General features: G+C 39.4%; 1 protein-coding gene across 1 annotated transcript in view; it reads left to right on the plus strand.

The window, feature by feature from the left end:
- Positions 1 to 17,523, plus strand: part of ABCB11 (ATP binding cassette subfamily B member 11) — a 79,006-nt gene that overhangs the window by 22,632 nt on the left and 38,851 nt on the right. Inside the window, exons 8-16 of the mRNA XM_079781807.1 lie at positions 414 to 538; positions 1,844 to 2,018; positions 6,075 to 6,188; positions 9,643 to 9,753; positions 10,728 to 10,853; positions 12,548 to 12,751; positions 14,262 to 14,432; positions 15,205 to 15,406; positions 16,375 to 16,450. Coding sequence (XP_079637933.1) covers positions 414 to 538; positions 1,844 to 2,018; positions 6,075 to 6,188; positions 9,643 to 9,753; positions 10,728 to 10,853; positions 12,548 to 12,751; positions 14,262 to 14,432; positions 15,205 to 15,406; positions 16,375 to 16,450 — 1,304 coding nt within the window. The remainder of the gene's footprint in view (positions 1 to 413; positions 539 to 1,843; positions 2,019 to 6,074; positions 6,189 to 9,642; positions 9,754 to 10,727; positions 10,854 to 12,547; positions 12,752 to 14,261; positions 14,433 to 15,204; positions 15,407 to 16,374; positions 16,451 to 17,523) is intronic.

Raw genomic sequence — 17,523 nt, forward strand, 5'->3', positions numbered from 1 at the left:
TGTTTTCATATGTCTCTGAGCCTTCTGTATGTCCTCTTTCGAAAAGTGTCTATTTAGGTCCTTTGCCCATTTTTTGATTGGATTATTTATCTTCCTTTTGTTAAGTTGTATAAGTTCTCTGTAAATTTTGGAGATTAAACCCTTATCTGAAATAGCATTGGCAAATATGTTCTCCCATGTAGTGGGCTTTCTTGTTGTTTTGTTGATGGTTTTGAGGTTGACTTTTAATGCAACAACCAAACACTGGTGCATGAGGCTTAGCACACATCAACTTTAGACCAAATCCTTCCTTGGCGAGAATGTAGTCTTGTGTTAAACCATGACACCTGTTTACTCACCTAAATGAATCACTGAGTGACAGACTGACTTAATTACCTGGTCTTCAGATATTATTTTCTTCTTTTGGATTTTAGAGTGTGTCCACGTTTACTGACCGTGAATTGAAGGCCTATGCGAAAGCAGGGTCAGTGGCTGATGAAGTCATTTCATCCATTCGCACAGTGGCTGCTTTTGGCGGTGAGAAAAAAGAGGTTGAAAGGTTGGTTAATTGAAATGTCTGCCACTTTCCTGAATTTCCTTGATCCATATACTACCCTGAAGCTTCTCCATTTTTTTGTGTAAAGTGGCATATTCACCTTGGTCTATGGTACCCAGAAGGAGCTTTTGTTCAGAGGTAGCTTGGCAGAGTAATGAGAGCGATCAGAGCACTACAAGGACTCCCAAGCCCTTAGCTATGTGTTCTGGAAGATGTTAGAGTTGGTAATTTTTAAAAAGCCATCTTGGGTTAGATATTTATTTCTAACTCTGGTGGGTGTATGCACACATACTGTACTGCATTCCCAGCTGTAACAGTTTATGCCATCAAGGAAAGGCCTACATGATCTAAAGTGCAATTTCACACATTTTTATTGAACACTTTTTTTATTCAATGTGTTTTATTCAGCTAGTCAACTACACATTCTCAAATGCTAGCAAATTCACCAAATAAAAAAGAGAATAGGATTTACAGTCTCTAATTATCTCTTTTCCTCTTTTATTTTTCGTTTGCTTCTTTTGGTTTGTGGAATGAAGTTTTCTTATTTCTCATTAAAAAATTTCAGTAGCATATTTCCTTCACTATGAAAGATATCTTCTTCTATTGTTAATAAAACAAGCAGTGTGAATGTTTTAAAAATTAACAAACATAGGCTAGACCTTCAGTTTTGTCCTATGAAATGTTAAAATTCTCCACAAATTTACTTTTTGAGATATAGGAAGGCAGTTACAGAATGACTATGCTTTAAGACAATGCCCATTATTAATGGCTAAATGATAGAAATACTGAAGCTTAGTGTTTGGACTGAATTTCCACATAGTTATCCATGTACCATGGCTGTGAATCTGACCCATCATGTTACAACATAGCATTCTTGGTCACAGGGCAGATAGGTGAGTGAGTACATGCAGATGAGTTGGTGCGAACGCTATTTTCAAACCTGGAAGAAAACTGAAAGAAAGCATGTCACATGACTTAATGAAACAATATAAGCACAAACAGTACTGGATCCGTCATGTTTAGACATGTGTGCTGAACAATTATTTTCTCTTGGGGGCAAAGCTTACCCCACTGTACTCATCCCTGAAGTAATCAACTATGAGATTTTGTTAGGCATCATCCTTTCAACTCATTTCATTGCCAGGTTGAGACAAACATTAAATAACTACACAGAAGTTATTGTTTTCTTTCCCTAAAGCTGTTCTGTGTTTAGATGCCTTTATCATCATTGGCTTTCCTCAATTAAATATTCCAGCTTGAGCTGCTACTGCTGCTGATGAAATAGGCCCAAATGTTTTCTCTTCACAGGTATGAGAAAAACCTTGTGTTTGCCCAGCGTTGGGGGATTAGAAAAGGGATAGTGATGGGATTTTTTACTGGCTTCATGTGGTGTCTCATCTTCCTGTGTTATGCACTGGCCTTCTGGTACGGCTCCAAACTCGTCCTGGATGATGGAGAATATACAGCAGGAGCCCTTGTCCAGGTACTTGGTTCTTGATGACCCACGTGTAACATTTCCTGTTGGCATCTCAGAAAAGCCCACAGTTAAGGCGTTTTGTTTATTCCTTTACTGTCTGAGGGAGGACAGTGTCAATGATTCGGTGGAGTCCATCTGCAGAAATGAACAACACGAATGCATTTTATAGTAAAGGGATGCTGAGCATTTGAATTGATGAGACCACCAATTTAATGATTTTCAATTAAATAAAGATTTTATAGCTGCAAAACAACCATTTTTCTGACTGAGTCCAAAAGATAATATGGCATGAAAATTGAAAGTCAGTGATTTCTCAGCTAAAAATTAACAGCTCATATAACTGAGCTTAATAGTAACACAATATATGTGCTAATGAACATATTTGTGAAAACATAATGAGTTATTAAAATGCCAAGCCAATAAAATCCTCAGCTGAACAGGTAATGCAAACGTATTTTATTGGTCAGATGCTTATATCTGCTCATTCTGCAGAAGTACAAGCATTGAGAAAAGACATCTTTCCTTTCATTCTATGCCTGCAAGGAGAGGACAGAAAAAAATAAATTGGTAAATTGAAAATTAAATAATATATGATTCCAATTGGAAAGAGTGAGTTTTAAAAAAAAACCTTGGAGCTCTCTTTACAAGAATCCAATTTTATGGTTCTGTTAAAAGAAAAACTGAGGCATATTAAAACTTTTAGGAGTTTATTTGAGCAAAAATAATACTAATTTAGTGGTGCCAAAATAGAAGTTGTTAGAAGGGCTTCATGATAGAAATGAGGGCAAAGACTTTTATAGAGAAGAGGTGGAAGCAACACAAAGACATTATTTGATTGGTTATAGCTTAAGCAGTTGTCTTATTTGAAAAAAACTAATTGGCTCTTTGTGATTGGTTGCTTGTAGGTTTTGATTTCTTAACCTTGAGGCAATTTCAGGCTTAGGTTTTGGTTTGCTTATGTAAGATACTAAGACATAAAACCACTTCAGTCTAATGACCTCCTTGTTTAATTAATTTAACAGTTCTCACCTTTGAGTTTCCAGTTTGATTGTGGACTACTCTTACCTTCTGTAGATAATTCATTCTCCCAATTAATATTTCTTGAGTACCTACTATATGCAGACATGCATACTACATCTCTCTAACATTTTAGTCATCAATACTTTTTTATTTTGTAAAGCTTTTAAACAATTTATTTTTAAATTATAATATACATTCATTATTATTTTGTATTAGTTTCAAGTGTACAGCATAATGATCAGACAGTCATAAACTTTACAAAGTGCTCCCCCGATATTTCCATTGCCCACCTGGTACCATACATATTCATGAAAATATTATTGACTATATTCCCTATATTAGTCATCAATTATAAACCTGCCTTTTACTTCTAACCTCTTCCTGCAAGCCTCCTCTTACACCTTAAGAAATTTTTCTTTGGGCAAGTGGGAGACATCCTTTAACAGAATAAGCATTGATTGTTTTTTTTCTCTCTCTCTTTCTTCTCCCACCCCTCTTCTCTCTCCACCCCACTTCTCTTTCACTCATGCTTGAGCAGCAAACTATGAAGACTGAGTATGCAAGAGTTGAGTTTTTTAATCCACTAAACTAATTAACAATTAGGTTAATCTAATGCATTTTGTGATGCACAAAATCATTATTGGCTGCATAGTAATTGAGCATAAATGGTAAGGAGTTCACATAAATTATTGTAATTAGTATTACTTGTACCCAGACGAAAATCATACTCTGTGATCTATGAGGGAAAAAAATGTAAGGGAACTGAATGGTGAAGAAGGCTGCTCTTTCATGCCCCTCTTAAGTTTCAGGACTCAACAATAAAAAATAATAGCAGTAATAGAAAATAAAATTATTAATTATATACATGGTGTGAAGCACTGAGTGAGGTATTTAATAAAATTATCATAGGTAATATAATTTTATTCTGTAATTGATGTTATTATACTACCACTTAAAAATGAAATAGAGCCATGAGGTTGAGAAATATGTGCCGAGTGGTATAAAGTCAGATTTGAACTCAAGTGTTGGGGGCCTGACCCATTAACCACTGTGTTCCTGACTCTGGATCTGTCTTCCAAGTAGTCACAGATCCCCTTTTCTCCAGCACAGCACACCCTCAGGTAGATTGCTTCCCAGTGGTCCTTCCAGCCCTCCCTTTCCCCACACTAGTCCATAGGGCTAAAGAGTGATATTTGGAGTGAGCAATGAGGGTCTATTGGGATGTGTGCCAGCTTTGTGAGGTATTAGTTGCATGTCCCTGTCCTATCTCACTCACTGCTCTCCTAAGAACCCTGAGAGAGACTTTATTTGAGGTAATGCTTGCAAAGCCTAGCTGAGTGAGGATTTAAGCACAAACAGTTTAGTAACCTAGTGAGTCAGTCTAGAATCTAGACCAGGGGTTAGCAAACTATGGCCTGCAAGCTAACGCCAGCCTGCTGCCTGTTTTTGTAAATGAAGTTCTATTGGAACACAGCCAGAAGCCATTTGCTTAATAGTGTCTATGGCTGTTTTTGTACTAGATAGCAGAGTTGAGTAATGCCTAAATGCCTAAACTATTACCACCTGGCTGTTTGGAGATGTTTATTGACCCCTGAGCTAGTACACATGGAAGGGTTCCTTTGCTCAGATAGGAAGACTTTGGAATATGGTGGTCTTAACCCAAACTACACCACAATTACTGTTCTGTTTGTTCATCTTATCACTTCCTAACTGTGAAATCATGCTTCTTTCTTCATCATCATTACTATTATTTATATGGCTGAACTGGATTAATCACCTTTACATGCATTATCTCATTTAATGCTCATAACAGTTGCATGAGGTACATACTCTCATTATCTCTGTGCTATAGATAAAAAAAATTGGGGCTTGAAAGATTAAGTAATCTGCCCATGGGAGGACTTACCTGCCATAATTAAGGAAAAGGAACAAGAAGGACAGATGAAGAGATGTTTGCCCCCTACATAGAGTGGGGAATTCAGGGAGAAGTCAAGAGGGGGCTGGCCCACATAATCCTGGTGTGTGGAATGGAGAGGTGACTGAAGAGGGAGGGAGATGGCTGGGAGCCTTTGAGAAGCCCCGTGGTCCAGCCATAAGGAAGAGAGTAGAAAGGGACTCTGGGCAGAATCCAGCTCATGGAAATCACCACAGACCAGGATCATCTGAAATGATTACCCGAAAAAGACTACATTCATGCAAAAGTCAATATTTAGCTCAACAAATAACTGTAGTCGCTTATAGATGGCGACCATTGAGATATCCTCCATTTGAGTTAAGTGACTGGGCAATCAATCTTTGGTTGGAAGGGTGGAGAGAAGGAGTCTTGTGCTCCTCCTGGAGGCCAGTGTGAGGAATTTTCTCTTCCTTTATAAATTGATAAAAACAGAGTGCTATTGGGTCATGATCAGGTCGCCTTTACCTAACCTAATGAGATGGTTGAGTTGGTGAATCAATGACAGCTTCCCCAGCTCTGCACAAGAACCTGGCCACTCCACCTGCATGCAACCTCCAGCAGATGGACCTGGGAGGTAGACAGAATGTCAGTCATGAATGGGGTTAGATACTGCTCTACCACTTAATATATATTGTGACATATGTGAAGTTAGGTAACCTCCACACACCTCTGTTAAGGATTAAATGGAGCAATACAGGATAAAGCACATAGAAACATAACATTATTATTATTATTATTATTATTATTATTATTATTGCTAGTAGTTGTATAGTACTAGTAGTAGTAGTAGTAGTAGTAGTAGTAGTAGTAGTTATTCTAATAGCTAGTATACTAGTAGGAGTAATATAGCAGTAATAGTAGTAGCAGATCTATATTGTGAGTACCAAGTTCTAGGACAATCAAGCTAATCATATTGTCTTTATTATTTCAGGGACACTTTCACCAGGAAAACCATAATAAGGCTATTTATATAATGAATCAAATTATCATATCACTATTCTAACCCACTTTGTGTTGATTGAAATCTCTGAATTCACCTGGATAGCCCAAAAACACATGAACACCATGTTTATCTCTTCTCACTTCAGATTTTCCTCAGTGTCATAGTGGGAGCTTTAAATCTTGGCAATGCATCTTCTTGTTTGGAAGCCTTTGCCACTGGACGTGCAGCGGCCACCAGCATTTTTGAGACAATAGACCAGGTATGAAAAGGCCAAAGGTAAAGGCTATTCATAGGTTGGGGGTGGGAAGAGGAATGAACTCCTAAAGAATTTACCCTCAGTGTTAAAAACTATCAGGAACTATCAGAATGCCCTTAATTCAGCAATATTCAATAAGTGCTGTCATGAGCCTGACCCTGTTCTGAATTGGGAGTGCAAGAGTGAAACAGAACCAATAAGGCACCTGCTTTCATATCATAACTGGGAAACAGGCAATAAAAAAGTAAGCACATTTATCGGGCTGGCATAGCTCAGGTGTTTGAGCATCGACCTATGAACCAGGAGAACACTGTTTAATTCCCGGTCAGGGCACATTCCTGGATTGCAGGCTTGATCCCCAGTGTAGGGTGTGCAGGAGGCAGCTGATCAATGATTCTCTCTCATAATTGATGTTCTTATCTTTCTACATCTCCCTTCCTCTCTGAAATCAATAAAAATATATTTTTAAAAAGAAATAAGCACATTTAAAGAGAAGATAATATTAAAGAGTACACTGAAGGAATTTAAATAGGTCAATGTGATAGCAATTGGGGGTGGGAAGGAGTGTTTAAATTAAGTGATGATGATGGAATTATCTCTGAGGAGGTAGTATATGAGCTGAGAACCAAAGGAAAGAGAGTTGGCCCTGCAAAGGGAGACTGGGGGTGGTGAATGGGAGGGTATTCATAGAAGAAAGGCCTTCAGTTTGGAAAATAGCTTGGTGAATGCAAGAAGCTAAAACAGGGCCAGTGTGATGAAACTGAGTGAGCAGGGGACGGAGGCTAGAGGGATGGGAAGGGGCCAGATCATGCAGGACTTTAAAGCCAAGTTCACACGATTGGATTATTTTGTAAATGTGACGGAAAGTCTGTACCAGCTTGAAAAGGACAATGATAGTGTGGCTAGAATTTTTCTAGTTAATCTATTAAATCATTGGAGGTCAAGGTAGAAAGTCAAAATCCAAGAACAGAAGGAGAAAATGGCAACATGTTCTTTCTCTCTGAAAAAAATGCCCTAGGCTAAGAGTCAGAAGCCCAGTAAATCCAAGAATGCTTTGTGCATTCCCTAAATCATAACTAGGCGGTGCTTCGTGGGTTCCCTAAATCATAGCTACTTATGAGGCATATAACCTTCCTGAGAAAATTTCTCATCACTTCATCCGTTTTATACTTTGGGGTTTTATGTATTGGGATATAAAGAGATTATTGAAAACCACATAGGCCTGTTGAATGATCCAAATTCTCATTCTTGGGTTGTTATATGCTCAGGTAAAATGATGAGTCTAAAAAGCCCCTTAAACTGTGTCAAAAAATTAAGGCATTTAAAAATTATTTTATTATCTTTATTGGAGACCCAAGAAGAAAGTAGGTTACACTATAGCCCCAAATAGAGATATGGTAATGAATTTCTCTCACTAGTGTGGAAGAGTAAGAAGCTGACCTGGGGATGTCCTGGTAGCAGGAGAGGACCCTTGTCTGATGAACTGGAATGGTTAAGTTCTAGATTAGGCTCACTACTAACAACAGCAGAGGTGAAATTCAGCAAATCAACTGAAAGTTGATAGTGTTTGAAGACATCCCCTGAGGACATTCAGTTACTCAAATCTTAGACCCCGGAGTGGTTGACTAGTTGTGTGGCCTTAGGCAAGATACTTAACCTCTGAGATTTCTCAACTTCCTCAAGTGAAAAAATGTCTTGTTAGGTTACAGTGACAATTACATAAATGAAAAAAAGTACACTAAAACACCTAGTGCATTGTCTTCCATGGTATTTTAGTAATATAATTATATGTAATAATCTTAATATATAGATCAGTGCTATATATTATATTAGTATGTTGTTAAATAATAATGTCATAGTAACATGTCAATAAATAATTAAATTAACTAAGGTGATATATAATTTTTATTAATTGGCATAATATTTTATATAAATTAAAATTAAGTATATATTAGTTATTTATATTATATATTATATATTATTATATTATATTATACTAGTGGCCCTCGTGCACCGGGTAGGGGTGGGGGGGTGTTCCTCAGCCCAGCCTGCATCCTCTCCAATCTGGGACCCCTTGAAGGATGTCCGACTGCCAGTTTACAGGGATCAGGCCTAAACCGGCAGTCGGACATTCCTCTTGCAATCTGGGACTGCTGGCTCCTAACCGCTCACCTGCCTGATTGCCCCTGCCGGCCTGCTCGCCCCCAAATGTCTACCCCTCCCCCGCCAGCCTGATCACCCCCAACTGCCCCCTGTGCCAGTGTGCTTGCCCCCAACTGCCTCCCCTGCCGGCCTGCTCACTCCCAACTGCCCCCCCTGCTGACCTGCTTGCCCCCACCTCCCCTCCCCTCTGGGCTGCTCGCCCCCAACTGTCCCCCTGCTGGCCTGCTCACTCCAAACTGCCCCCCACATTGTCCTGATCACCTCCAACTGACCCCCACTGATGGCCTGCTCACCCCCAACTGGCCCCCATGCTGGTCTGCTTACCCCCAACGGCCCCGCCCCCCACCAGCCTGATCACCCACAACTGCCATCCCATCCTGGCCTGATCACCCACAACTGCCCTCCCCTCTTGGCCTCTAACCACCTCTACCTCAGCCCCGCCACCATGGCTTTGTCCAGAAGAACGTCCGGAAGGTCTCCTGGAAGGTCTCCCAGTCTAATTAGCATATTACCCTTTTATTAGTATAGATAGAGGCCTGGTGCATGAGTGGGGGCTGGCTGGTTTGCCCTGAAGGGTGTCCTGGATCAGGGTGGGGGTCCTGCTGTTTGCAGACTGGCCATGGCCCCCAGCAACCCAAGCTCTCAGCCCTTCCGTTTTTGCTTTTTTTTTTTTTCAGTGCCTCCTTGAGCGGAGGCCAGGGCTGGCTGGAAGCAGGTATCTGGGACTTATTTATCTTCTATAATTGAAACTTTGTAGCCTTGAGCTTGAGCGGAAGCCAGGGCCAGCCAGGGCGGGCAGGAAGCTTGGCTTTCTCCATCGCTGGGGGCAACCCAAGCCTCCTGCTTGCTCTAGCTCCATGGCCGCCGCCATCTTGGTTGGGTTAATTTGCATACTCGCTCCTGATTGGCTGGTGGGCGTGGCTTGTGGACGTAGCAGAGGTACGGTCAATTTGCATGTTTCTCTTTTATTAGATAAGATGTTAACATATATAATATAATACAGATAAAATGTATATGTATATTAATATATAACATAATACATATAACATATTATATACTAATATATTATATAGTAACATAGCATAATACCATTAATATATCATAATATAATATCTCCATAAATGCTAATTATTATTATTAATAATTATTTAATGTGGAAGAAACTTATCTTTAGCATATCTCTGCAATGTCTTACCTGGTTGTTATTCTCTTTTATGAGTAGATTCAAACTGAGATGGACAGTAAATGCATCTAATACATGTTGTTGCTATATCCCTTTTACATTCTCTTCCAGAAACCTGTTATTGACTGCATGTCAGAAGATGGTTACAAGTTGGATCGAATTAAAGGTGAAATTCAATTCCATAATGTGACCTTCCACTATCCTTCCAGACCAGAGGTGAAGGTAAGTGCCAATCTTTCCTCCAGGAACAACAGCATTTTATTCCTGGTGATTCATTTCCAGAGCCACGAATTGCTTGTTTTTCTGAAGCATGATTCAGTTTCCAGGAACATGGAACAGAAGCATGTTTCCCTGGAAGTGTCCTTGGGTGTCATATTATTTCTTAAGCACCAAACCACATTCCTTCATGATGACAATGCTGTGCAAACCCCTTTGGTAAGAACACAGTCTGGCAGCACTTTCTGGTTAAGTCACCTTTATGACTCTGTTGAAATGAGTGTGTCAGGCCCTGTCATTGTAGCCATGAGTTCAATAAAATGCAAGGCAATCAGAACAATTAAGAAGTACAACTATGTCAAACCACCTCCTTAGAGAGTGCAGAAGGTAGAACACTCAGAGCAGGTAGGATATGAAGTGGCAAAGGAAAGCTGCTGTCTTTGCAGTTTTTTACTTCCTATCTGTAATTTCATCAGGGCCAATATATCAGTCCTTGGTGCAAAGGTAATCTTATGATATGCTCATAGTCACCCATGGTGAAGAAAATTTGGTTTTCCTGTACCTAATGAACAAGTATCTTTAAAGGCAATTTACTCTACAGGAAAATTAGGATCTACTCCCCCTGAATAAATTGTCTTTGAAATGAGACTTTTTCCTAATTTTAACAGAGTACCTCTAGCCACCCTTTCCTAATAATATTTCTGTTATCCCCACAGTACTAAATCCCATGAAATTAATTTTGATAATGCATATCTATAATGCAGATAAACACACACATATATGCATATACACTTACATTATCCTATATGATAAAGAGGTAATATGCAAATTGACCCTCACACCCTCACATCACAAGGTGGCCACCCCACGTCATTACAAGATGGCTGCCCCATCATCACAATTAAACAAACACAATATCCTCACAAAGCATCCTAACTTGCAGCTTAGCTGCTAACATTGTTCTTTTCTTTTCTCTGCAGATTTTAAATAACCTCAGCATGGTCATCAAACCAGGGGAAATGACGGCTGTGGTAGGATCCAGTGGAGCTGGGAAGAGCACAGCCCTGCAGCTCATCCAGCGATTCTACGATCCCAGTAAAGGCATGGTGTGTGTCTTCCAGAAACTTCTCACTACAGGGGATGGGAAAGTGCAAATGGTGATAACTTAATCAAGCCCAAAGGCTTAGCATACACTGAGACCATCCTGACACATGCGGGGTTGACTTAATGATTTTGACTGCCATGACTGCACTAATTCCTTGCATGACCTTGCTCACTGAACAACCACTCCATTCTCTGATGGATACATTCCAAGTGGCGCCTCCTCAGTGAACTAAAGTTTTCATTTACTTCTTTGTATAATAACAAAATTATTATAGTTCTCCTGAAGCTCTTCAAATGCTAAGTATAGGAAAGCTTCCATTGCCAGAATTAACAGAGAACAGTTATTATAGCTTTGAGAAGTTAGGTTTTAAAAAAATTATATAAATTCACAAATTACTTAGTCTTTTTTCCCCTTGTGTTTATTTGATTATAAACATTAAACTGAAAGTAAGAAAATAAATATAATAATTTCCATTTATTTATCACATATTATAATTAAAATATTTTATAAAAATGATTACTTATTTTCACAATGATTATCAAAGGTAAATATCATTTTACAAATGAGGAAGAAGAGTCAAAGAGATTGAGAGTTGCCCCCGATTTAAACCCAGGTCTGTTAAGTGCCAAGGGCTTTTCACTCTCTAAATCATTCTTATCAAGATAGAATCGTTTGAGTACATATTAAATACTTGAATGCAATGAATTCTCTATAGTGCATGTACTATTACACTAACATGGCAAACAAACCAGAATTTTCCTATGTCACAGACATGTCATTCTCTGATTGGATATTCTTGGCCTCATACCAGCATAACTATACTCTAAATATATTAAAATCATGGTTTCTTGATGTAATATTTTAATATTTTTGCTAATAGTAATTTAATTTTCTCATCCCACTCACAGTTTCAATTGCTGTTGAATAGCAAAGTACTATTTTGGTGAATCTAGCCAGAAAGTAAGCTTTACTATAAAACATATATACAAGATAGGAATCATTGCTTATTTTCATTGCATCTTTTGAAGTCCATTTTAGGTCACAAGTCAAAACATAGTGCCTGGCCACAATGGCTCAGTGGTTGACCATTGACCTATGAACCAGGAGGTCACAGTTCAAGTCCCAATAGGGCACATGCTGAGGTTGGGGGCTTGGTCCCCAGAGGGGGACATGCAAGAGTTAGCTGACCAATGATTCTCTCATCATTGATGTTTCTATCTCTCTCTCCCTCTCCCTTCCTCTCAGAAATCAATAAAAATATATATTTTAAAAAAACATAGTAAAAATATTCAAAGTATGGTGAATAACTGTCTCTTTTTGTTGTTGTTAATCCTCACCTGAGGATATTTTTCCATTGATTTTTTTTTTTTTTTTAGAGATAGTGGAAGGGAGAGAGAGAGACACATGTGACTGTACTCTTTATTGAGGAAGTAAAACCCTTTGCCAATCACGTTAAATTAAGTGACCTTTACATCATTTATGTTTCTACAATGAATTATCCTATAGCTATATTTGATTTTAATTATAATAGTATATTGTCATTCTTATATAAGCAACCATATTATAAGAGGAATTGTTTCCTTTACCATCTTGTTGATCTCTACTTTTTCTCCCCATGGGTTAAGTACAACATAGTATTACGATCCAGACCCTGAAGGATTCTGAGAGATGTGATGTTGTGCTCACGTTCTCTAGGTGACTTTGGATGGCCATGACATTCGCTCTCTTAACATTCAGTGGCTTAGAGCTCAGATTGGAATTGTGGAGCAAGAGCCTGTTCTGTTCTCCACCACCATTGCAGAGAATATTCGCTACGGCCGAGAGGGGGCGACGATGGAAGATATAGTCCGAGCTGCCAAGGAAGCCAATGCCTATAACTTCATCATGGAGCTGCCACAGGTACCCCTAGCCTCTCATTCCAGAGGGAAACTCGTGAATGGTAGAAGGGAAAAAAGTCCTAGGAGATGTATTTCTTTTCATTTGAATCCTAAATCATTAAATTTTTAATGTCATGTTTTTGTGTCAGGCTGGAAAAGTACCCATGAGTACTTTTCCCCTTTGTTTGAAACCATGTTGTTAATCTACTAAAAGTCTACCAAGCTGGGGAACGTTCTTTTAAAAGCTCCCTTTGACATAGTTACAATTTCCTTATTCTATCTATTAAGCATTTGCCAAAGCAGATGATAAATTTGTTATGTGGCAATAACTTGCACAATGCTCTTTTGATTCTCCCATTGTTGTTTAATTTTCTTGAACTTAGGTGGCTAATATGTGTCCTCAGCACTGTATCTAACACATTCCAAAATTCCCCCTTTTTCATCATTTTCAGCAACAATGACAACAAAACCAATTCCATATTATTATATGAATTTTGCTTGCTGCTAATGGTTAGCTAAGTCAAAGAAGCATTGTTATTCGTTAAAACATATGCTAGTATAGTGCTTACTACAAACCAGGCATTCTTCTAAGCACTTTAATCTATTAATTCATTTAGCCCTCTGAGAGGTCAAATAACTTGCTCAAGGCAGGGGAGACAAGGTTCACACTCAGGTGGTCTGGCTCCAGAGTCTGTACTCTAGAACAATTTCTAGCCCACCTTCTAAATTTCCTGTATGAATAGGATTACAGCCATGAGTATGCTAGTAATATAGTCTAGTGATTAAAGAGCATAAAACTCTGGCATCAGACTTCCTCCATACAGGCCCCAGCTTCTCTCCACTTGCCAGCTTTATAAACTTGGAGAAGTTACCTTACCCCCTTGCACCTCAGCATTTCCTTATCTATCAATTGAGGGGAATAGTAGTATCTACCTCATGGGACATCTGTGAGGACTAAATGAGATGATATGTGTAAAGCTCAGCTCTGTGCTTTCTTTATACATGGTGAGTGCTCAACTCACATTGGTTAGTAATATGCAAGATAAGAGTCTGACCTGTTGTGAGGTTCCTATATAATGCTAGACATGCAAGATACTTGGCAACTGTTTGCTGTCGATGGTGATGATTATAAAGGTGGTTTGGTATTTCACAATATAAAGACAGCTTTAGCATTGTGTTTTTCTGTGTTGTCTAGCTAGAGAAAAGAGATGAGATCTGATAAGTGCTCTAATCCACTAAAATGGATTTTTAGGGTCTCAATCAACTTTTAGCTTGGTGGAAACATTTTATTTGAAGTTGAGCTAACCAGAAACATTTATAAAGCCAGTGAACCTGGGAATAAGAGATTAAATCAATTTCTTTATCTTAAACACAAAAATATTGATGAGACCTTTCTCAGGAAAGGGTATTTCAGTAAAAGTTAGACCTATGAAAATTCATGCTTGAGGAGGAAACTAGAAAGGACCTCATGATGGATTAGTCAGGAGTCTTCAAATTCTTCCCATTCATTACTGGGCTCACTTTCTTCCTAGAAATTTGACACTCTTGTTGGAGAAGGAGGAGGCCAGATGAGTGGTGGCCAGAAACAAAGAGTAGCCATTGCTAGAGCCCTGGTTCGAAATCCCAAAATCCTGCTTTTGGACATGGCCACCTCGGCACTGGACAATGAGAGTGAAGCCATGGTGCAGGAGGCATTGAGTAAGGTTTGTTGAAAGTCTGAGTTCATTTTACATGTGGAAATGTTTGTGCTGTTGTAGGAAAGGTTGCTTATTGAGGGGATGGGGGGAGGAGAGAGAGAGAGAGAGAGAGAGAGAGAGAGAGAGAGGTGCTCCATAGGTCGGTGTATCCAGTCTGACTGTTTAGAAAACATTGGCTGACTCCAATGTTCCTCACCGTTGAACAGAAGACAGTTATGATTTGCTCCCAGAAGTTGCAAATGTAAAAGTTAAAATCTTGTTAGGTCTAACTTAAAATCTGTGAGTTTTATTTTATTTCTTTTTTAATTCTCACCCGAGGATATTCTGCCATTGATTTTTTAAAAAGAGTGGAATAGAGAGGGAAAGACAGAGAGAAATATTGATGTGAGAGAAACACATCGATTGGTTGCCTCTTGCACTCTTCCTGACCAGGGTGCAACCCAGGGAGAATCCTGCAACCGAGGTATGTGCCCTTGACCAGAATCGAATCGGGAACCTTCAGTCTGCAGGTCAGCGCCCTATCCACTGAGCCAAACTGACTAGGGCAAAATCTGTGAGTTTTAAATTTTCCTTTTTTGTTTTTAGCTGTTGAGTAATATCAACAACTGGACAAACAATGTGAGAAAGTGTGCTGGCTATTTCTAATGTCTGCACAGCCGTTTAAGGATTCTCCCAGGGACTGAGGCTCTGACTTACTTGTGGCTTCTGAGATGAACCAAAGGTCGATGCCAGCTCTGTCTTACAGTCTCATTTAATGGTGCACTATGCATTGTTACAGATTCAGCATGGGCATACCATCATTTCAGTCGCTCATCGCCTATCCACGGTTAGAGCTGCAGATGTCATTATTGGTTTTGAACATGGTGCAGCAGTGGAAAGAGGCACACATGAAGAATTGTTAGAAAGAAAAGGAGTTTACTTCACTCTAGTGACTCTGCAAAGTCAAGGAGATCAAGCCCTTAATGAGGAGAGCATAAAGGGTAAGTGCCTTTTTCACTATGCTTATATGTTGTATTAAATAGTTAATGTATTAATGCTTTATGTTTTTCTATGCATTTTAATGTACTCTGTCTTATTTGTTCTCCCAAAAGCCCTTGAAGGCATTATATAAATGATAAAGGAAAGGACAGGCACTCAGGAGGTTCAGTTATTTGATCAAGTCATAGAGCCCAGGTGTTCTGTTGAAGAACATTCAACTTCATCCCTCCCTCTTACTCCACTCCCCGCCCCACACACACACACACACTTTGCAAATAAGAGAGACTCCCGATAGTGTCCTGCACACAGTAGGAGCTCTGTTCTTGTTGGTTAAGTGAATGAATCAATGACTAAATGTTTTGTGCTTATTTTCACTAGTGTAAATAGATACTTCAGGCCCTAGCACAACTTCTTTTTTTCAATCTGAATTTTCAGTTTAGGTGGTTTTTCTTAACCTACATTAATCAACCACTCCACACTTTCTCTACCATGTCAGATATCAATTTTTGAATTCCACTAGGTATAATTGTATAGTCTGTAACTGTATATAATAATATGACTATATACATATAACATGTGTGATTTATTCTGAAATGATTTTTTTTTTAATTTGGTGAGTCTATCATTTTTTTCTACTTCTAGTGGGCTTCCCTTAAGATTTTTATGATTTATGCAATAAGATATTTGTTTCTGTGGTGATAACACATAGGTTATTATACATATGCAGTTTGAAAGATTCAATCTTGCTAAGTATTTTGAAATTTTTTGTTAGAATGTGCTGGACAAGGGCTATTTTACTTATGTGCTGGACAAGGGCTATTTTACTTATTGCAATAAAGTTAGTAGTTAATGTCTTTTTTAGCATCAGACATGGCAATTATGTGCTAGGCAAGCATAGTAAGTAATTTTATTTTGATATGGTTCTGTTTATTGCATACACTAAGGAATCCCTCATGCTGTGTTGAAATAGGAAAAGATGATACTGAAGGTGCTTTACTCGAGAGCAAACAGACCTTTAGGAGAGGGAGCTACCGGGATAGTTTAAGGTAAGTTCGAGCCATGGGGCAGATTTTAAGGTTTTCAAATATTCTTAGGAGGCTTCTTTAGCTACGACCCTTAGGCAACATTTTGGTTACTACCAGGAGAGCCCTAAGCCCAGGCCCAAGTCTTGTCATTCTTGCAAGTAAATTCTTGGTTGCTATATTGACAGTCCTATTTCTAATTAATGGTGAGTTTTTGTTTAACTTTAGCTTCTCATCTTATTAGGGTTAGGGTCATGATAGAGATGCTCTATAGTTAAAATGTTGTTTATTAAACTTAGAAACGTGGTTGTTTTAGAAAATATCTGTATTGAGTCTTTCACACCAAAGCTAACTGTGGTATGAATTACCATCTTACATGGAGGTCAGATTCATTTCTTTAGCTCTTCTGAGTTGCAATTGAATTCAAATATTTCTTCCAGAGTAACCCTCTGAAGTCAAACATGCTTTAATTAGATGAAATAAGAAATGCATCCTATATAATAAAGAGGTAATATGAAAATTGACCATCACTCCAACTCACAAGATGGCCACCCCCATGTGGACACAAAATGGCTGTCACAAGATGGCCAGCAGGGGAGGGCAGTTGGAAGGGACTAGGCTTGCATGAGAGGGCAGTTAGGAGTGACTGTGCTGGCAGAGGAGGGCAGTTGGGGGCAACCAGGCCTGCAGGGGAGGACAGTTGGGGGGACCCAGGCCTGCAGAGGAGGGCAGTTAGGGGCAGCCAGGCTGGCAAAGGAGGACAGTTATGGGTAACCGGGCCAGCCAGGGAGGGCAGTTAGGGCCAATCGGGCCAGCAGGGGAGTAGTTAGGCGTCGATCATACTGGCAGGGGAGTGGTTAGGGGGTGATCAAGCTGGCAGTCAGAGTGGTTAGAGTGGTTAGGGAGTGATCAAGCTGGCAGTCAGAGTGTTCCCAATCAGACAGGCTGGCAGGCAAGCAGTTGGGAACCAGCAGTCCTGGATTGTGAGAGGGATATCTGACTGTCTCTCTTACAATGGGCAGTTGGACATCCCTCGAGGGGCCCCAGATTAGAGAGGGTTCAGGCTGGGCTGAGGCACCTCCCCCCACCCCCGTGCA

Source organism: Cnephaeus nilssonii (genome assembly GCF_951640355.1).
Source record: "Cnephaeus nilssonii genome assembly, chromosome: 10".
NCBI classification, from domain to species: Eukaryota; Metazoa; Chordata; class Mammalia; order Chiroptera; family Vespertilionidae; genus Cnephaeus; species Cnephaeus nilssonii.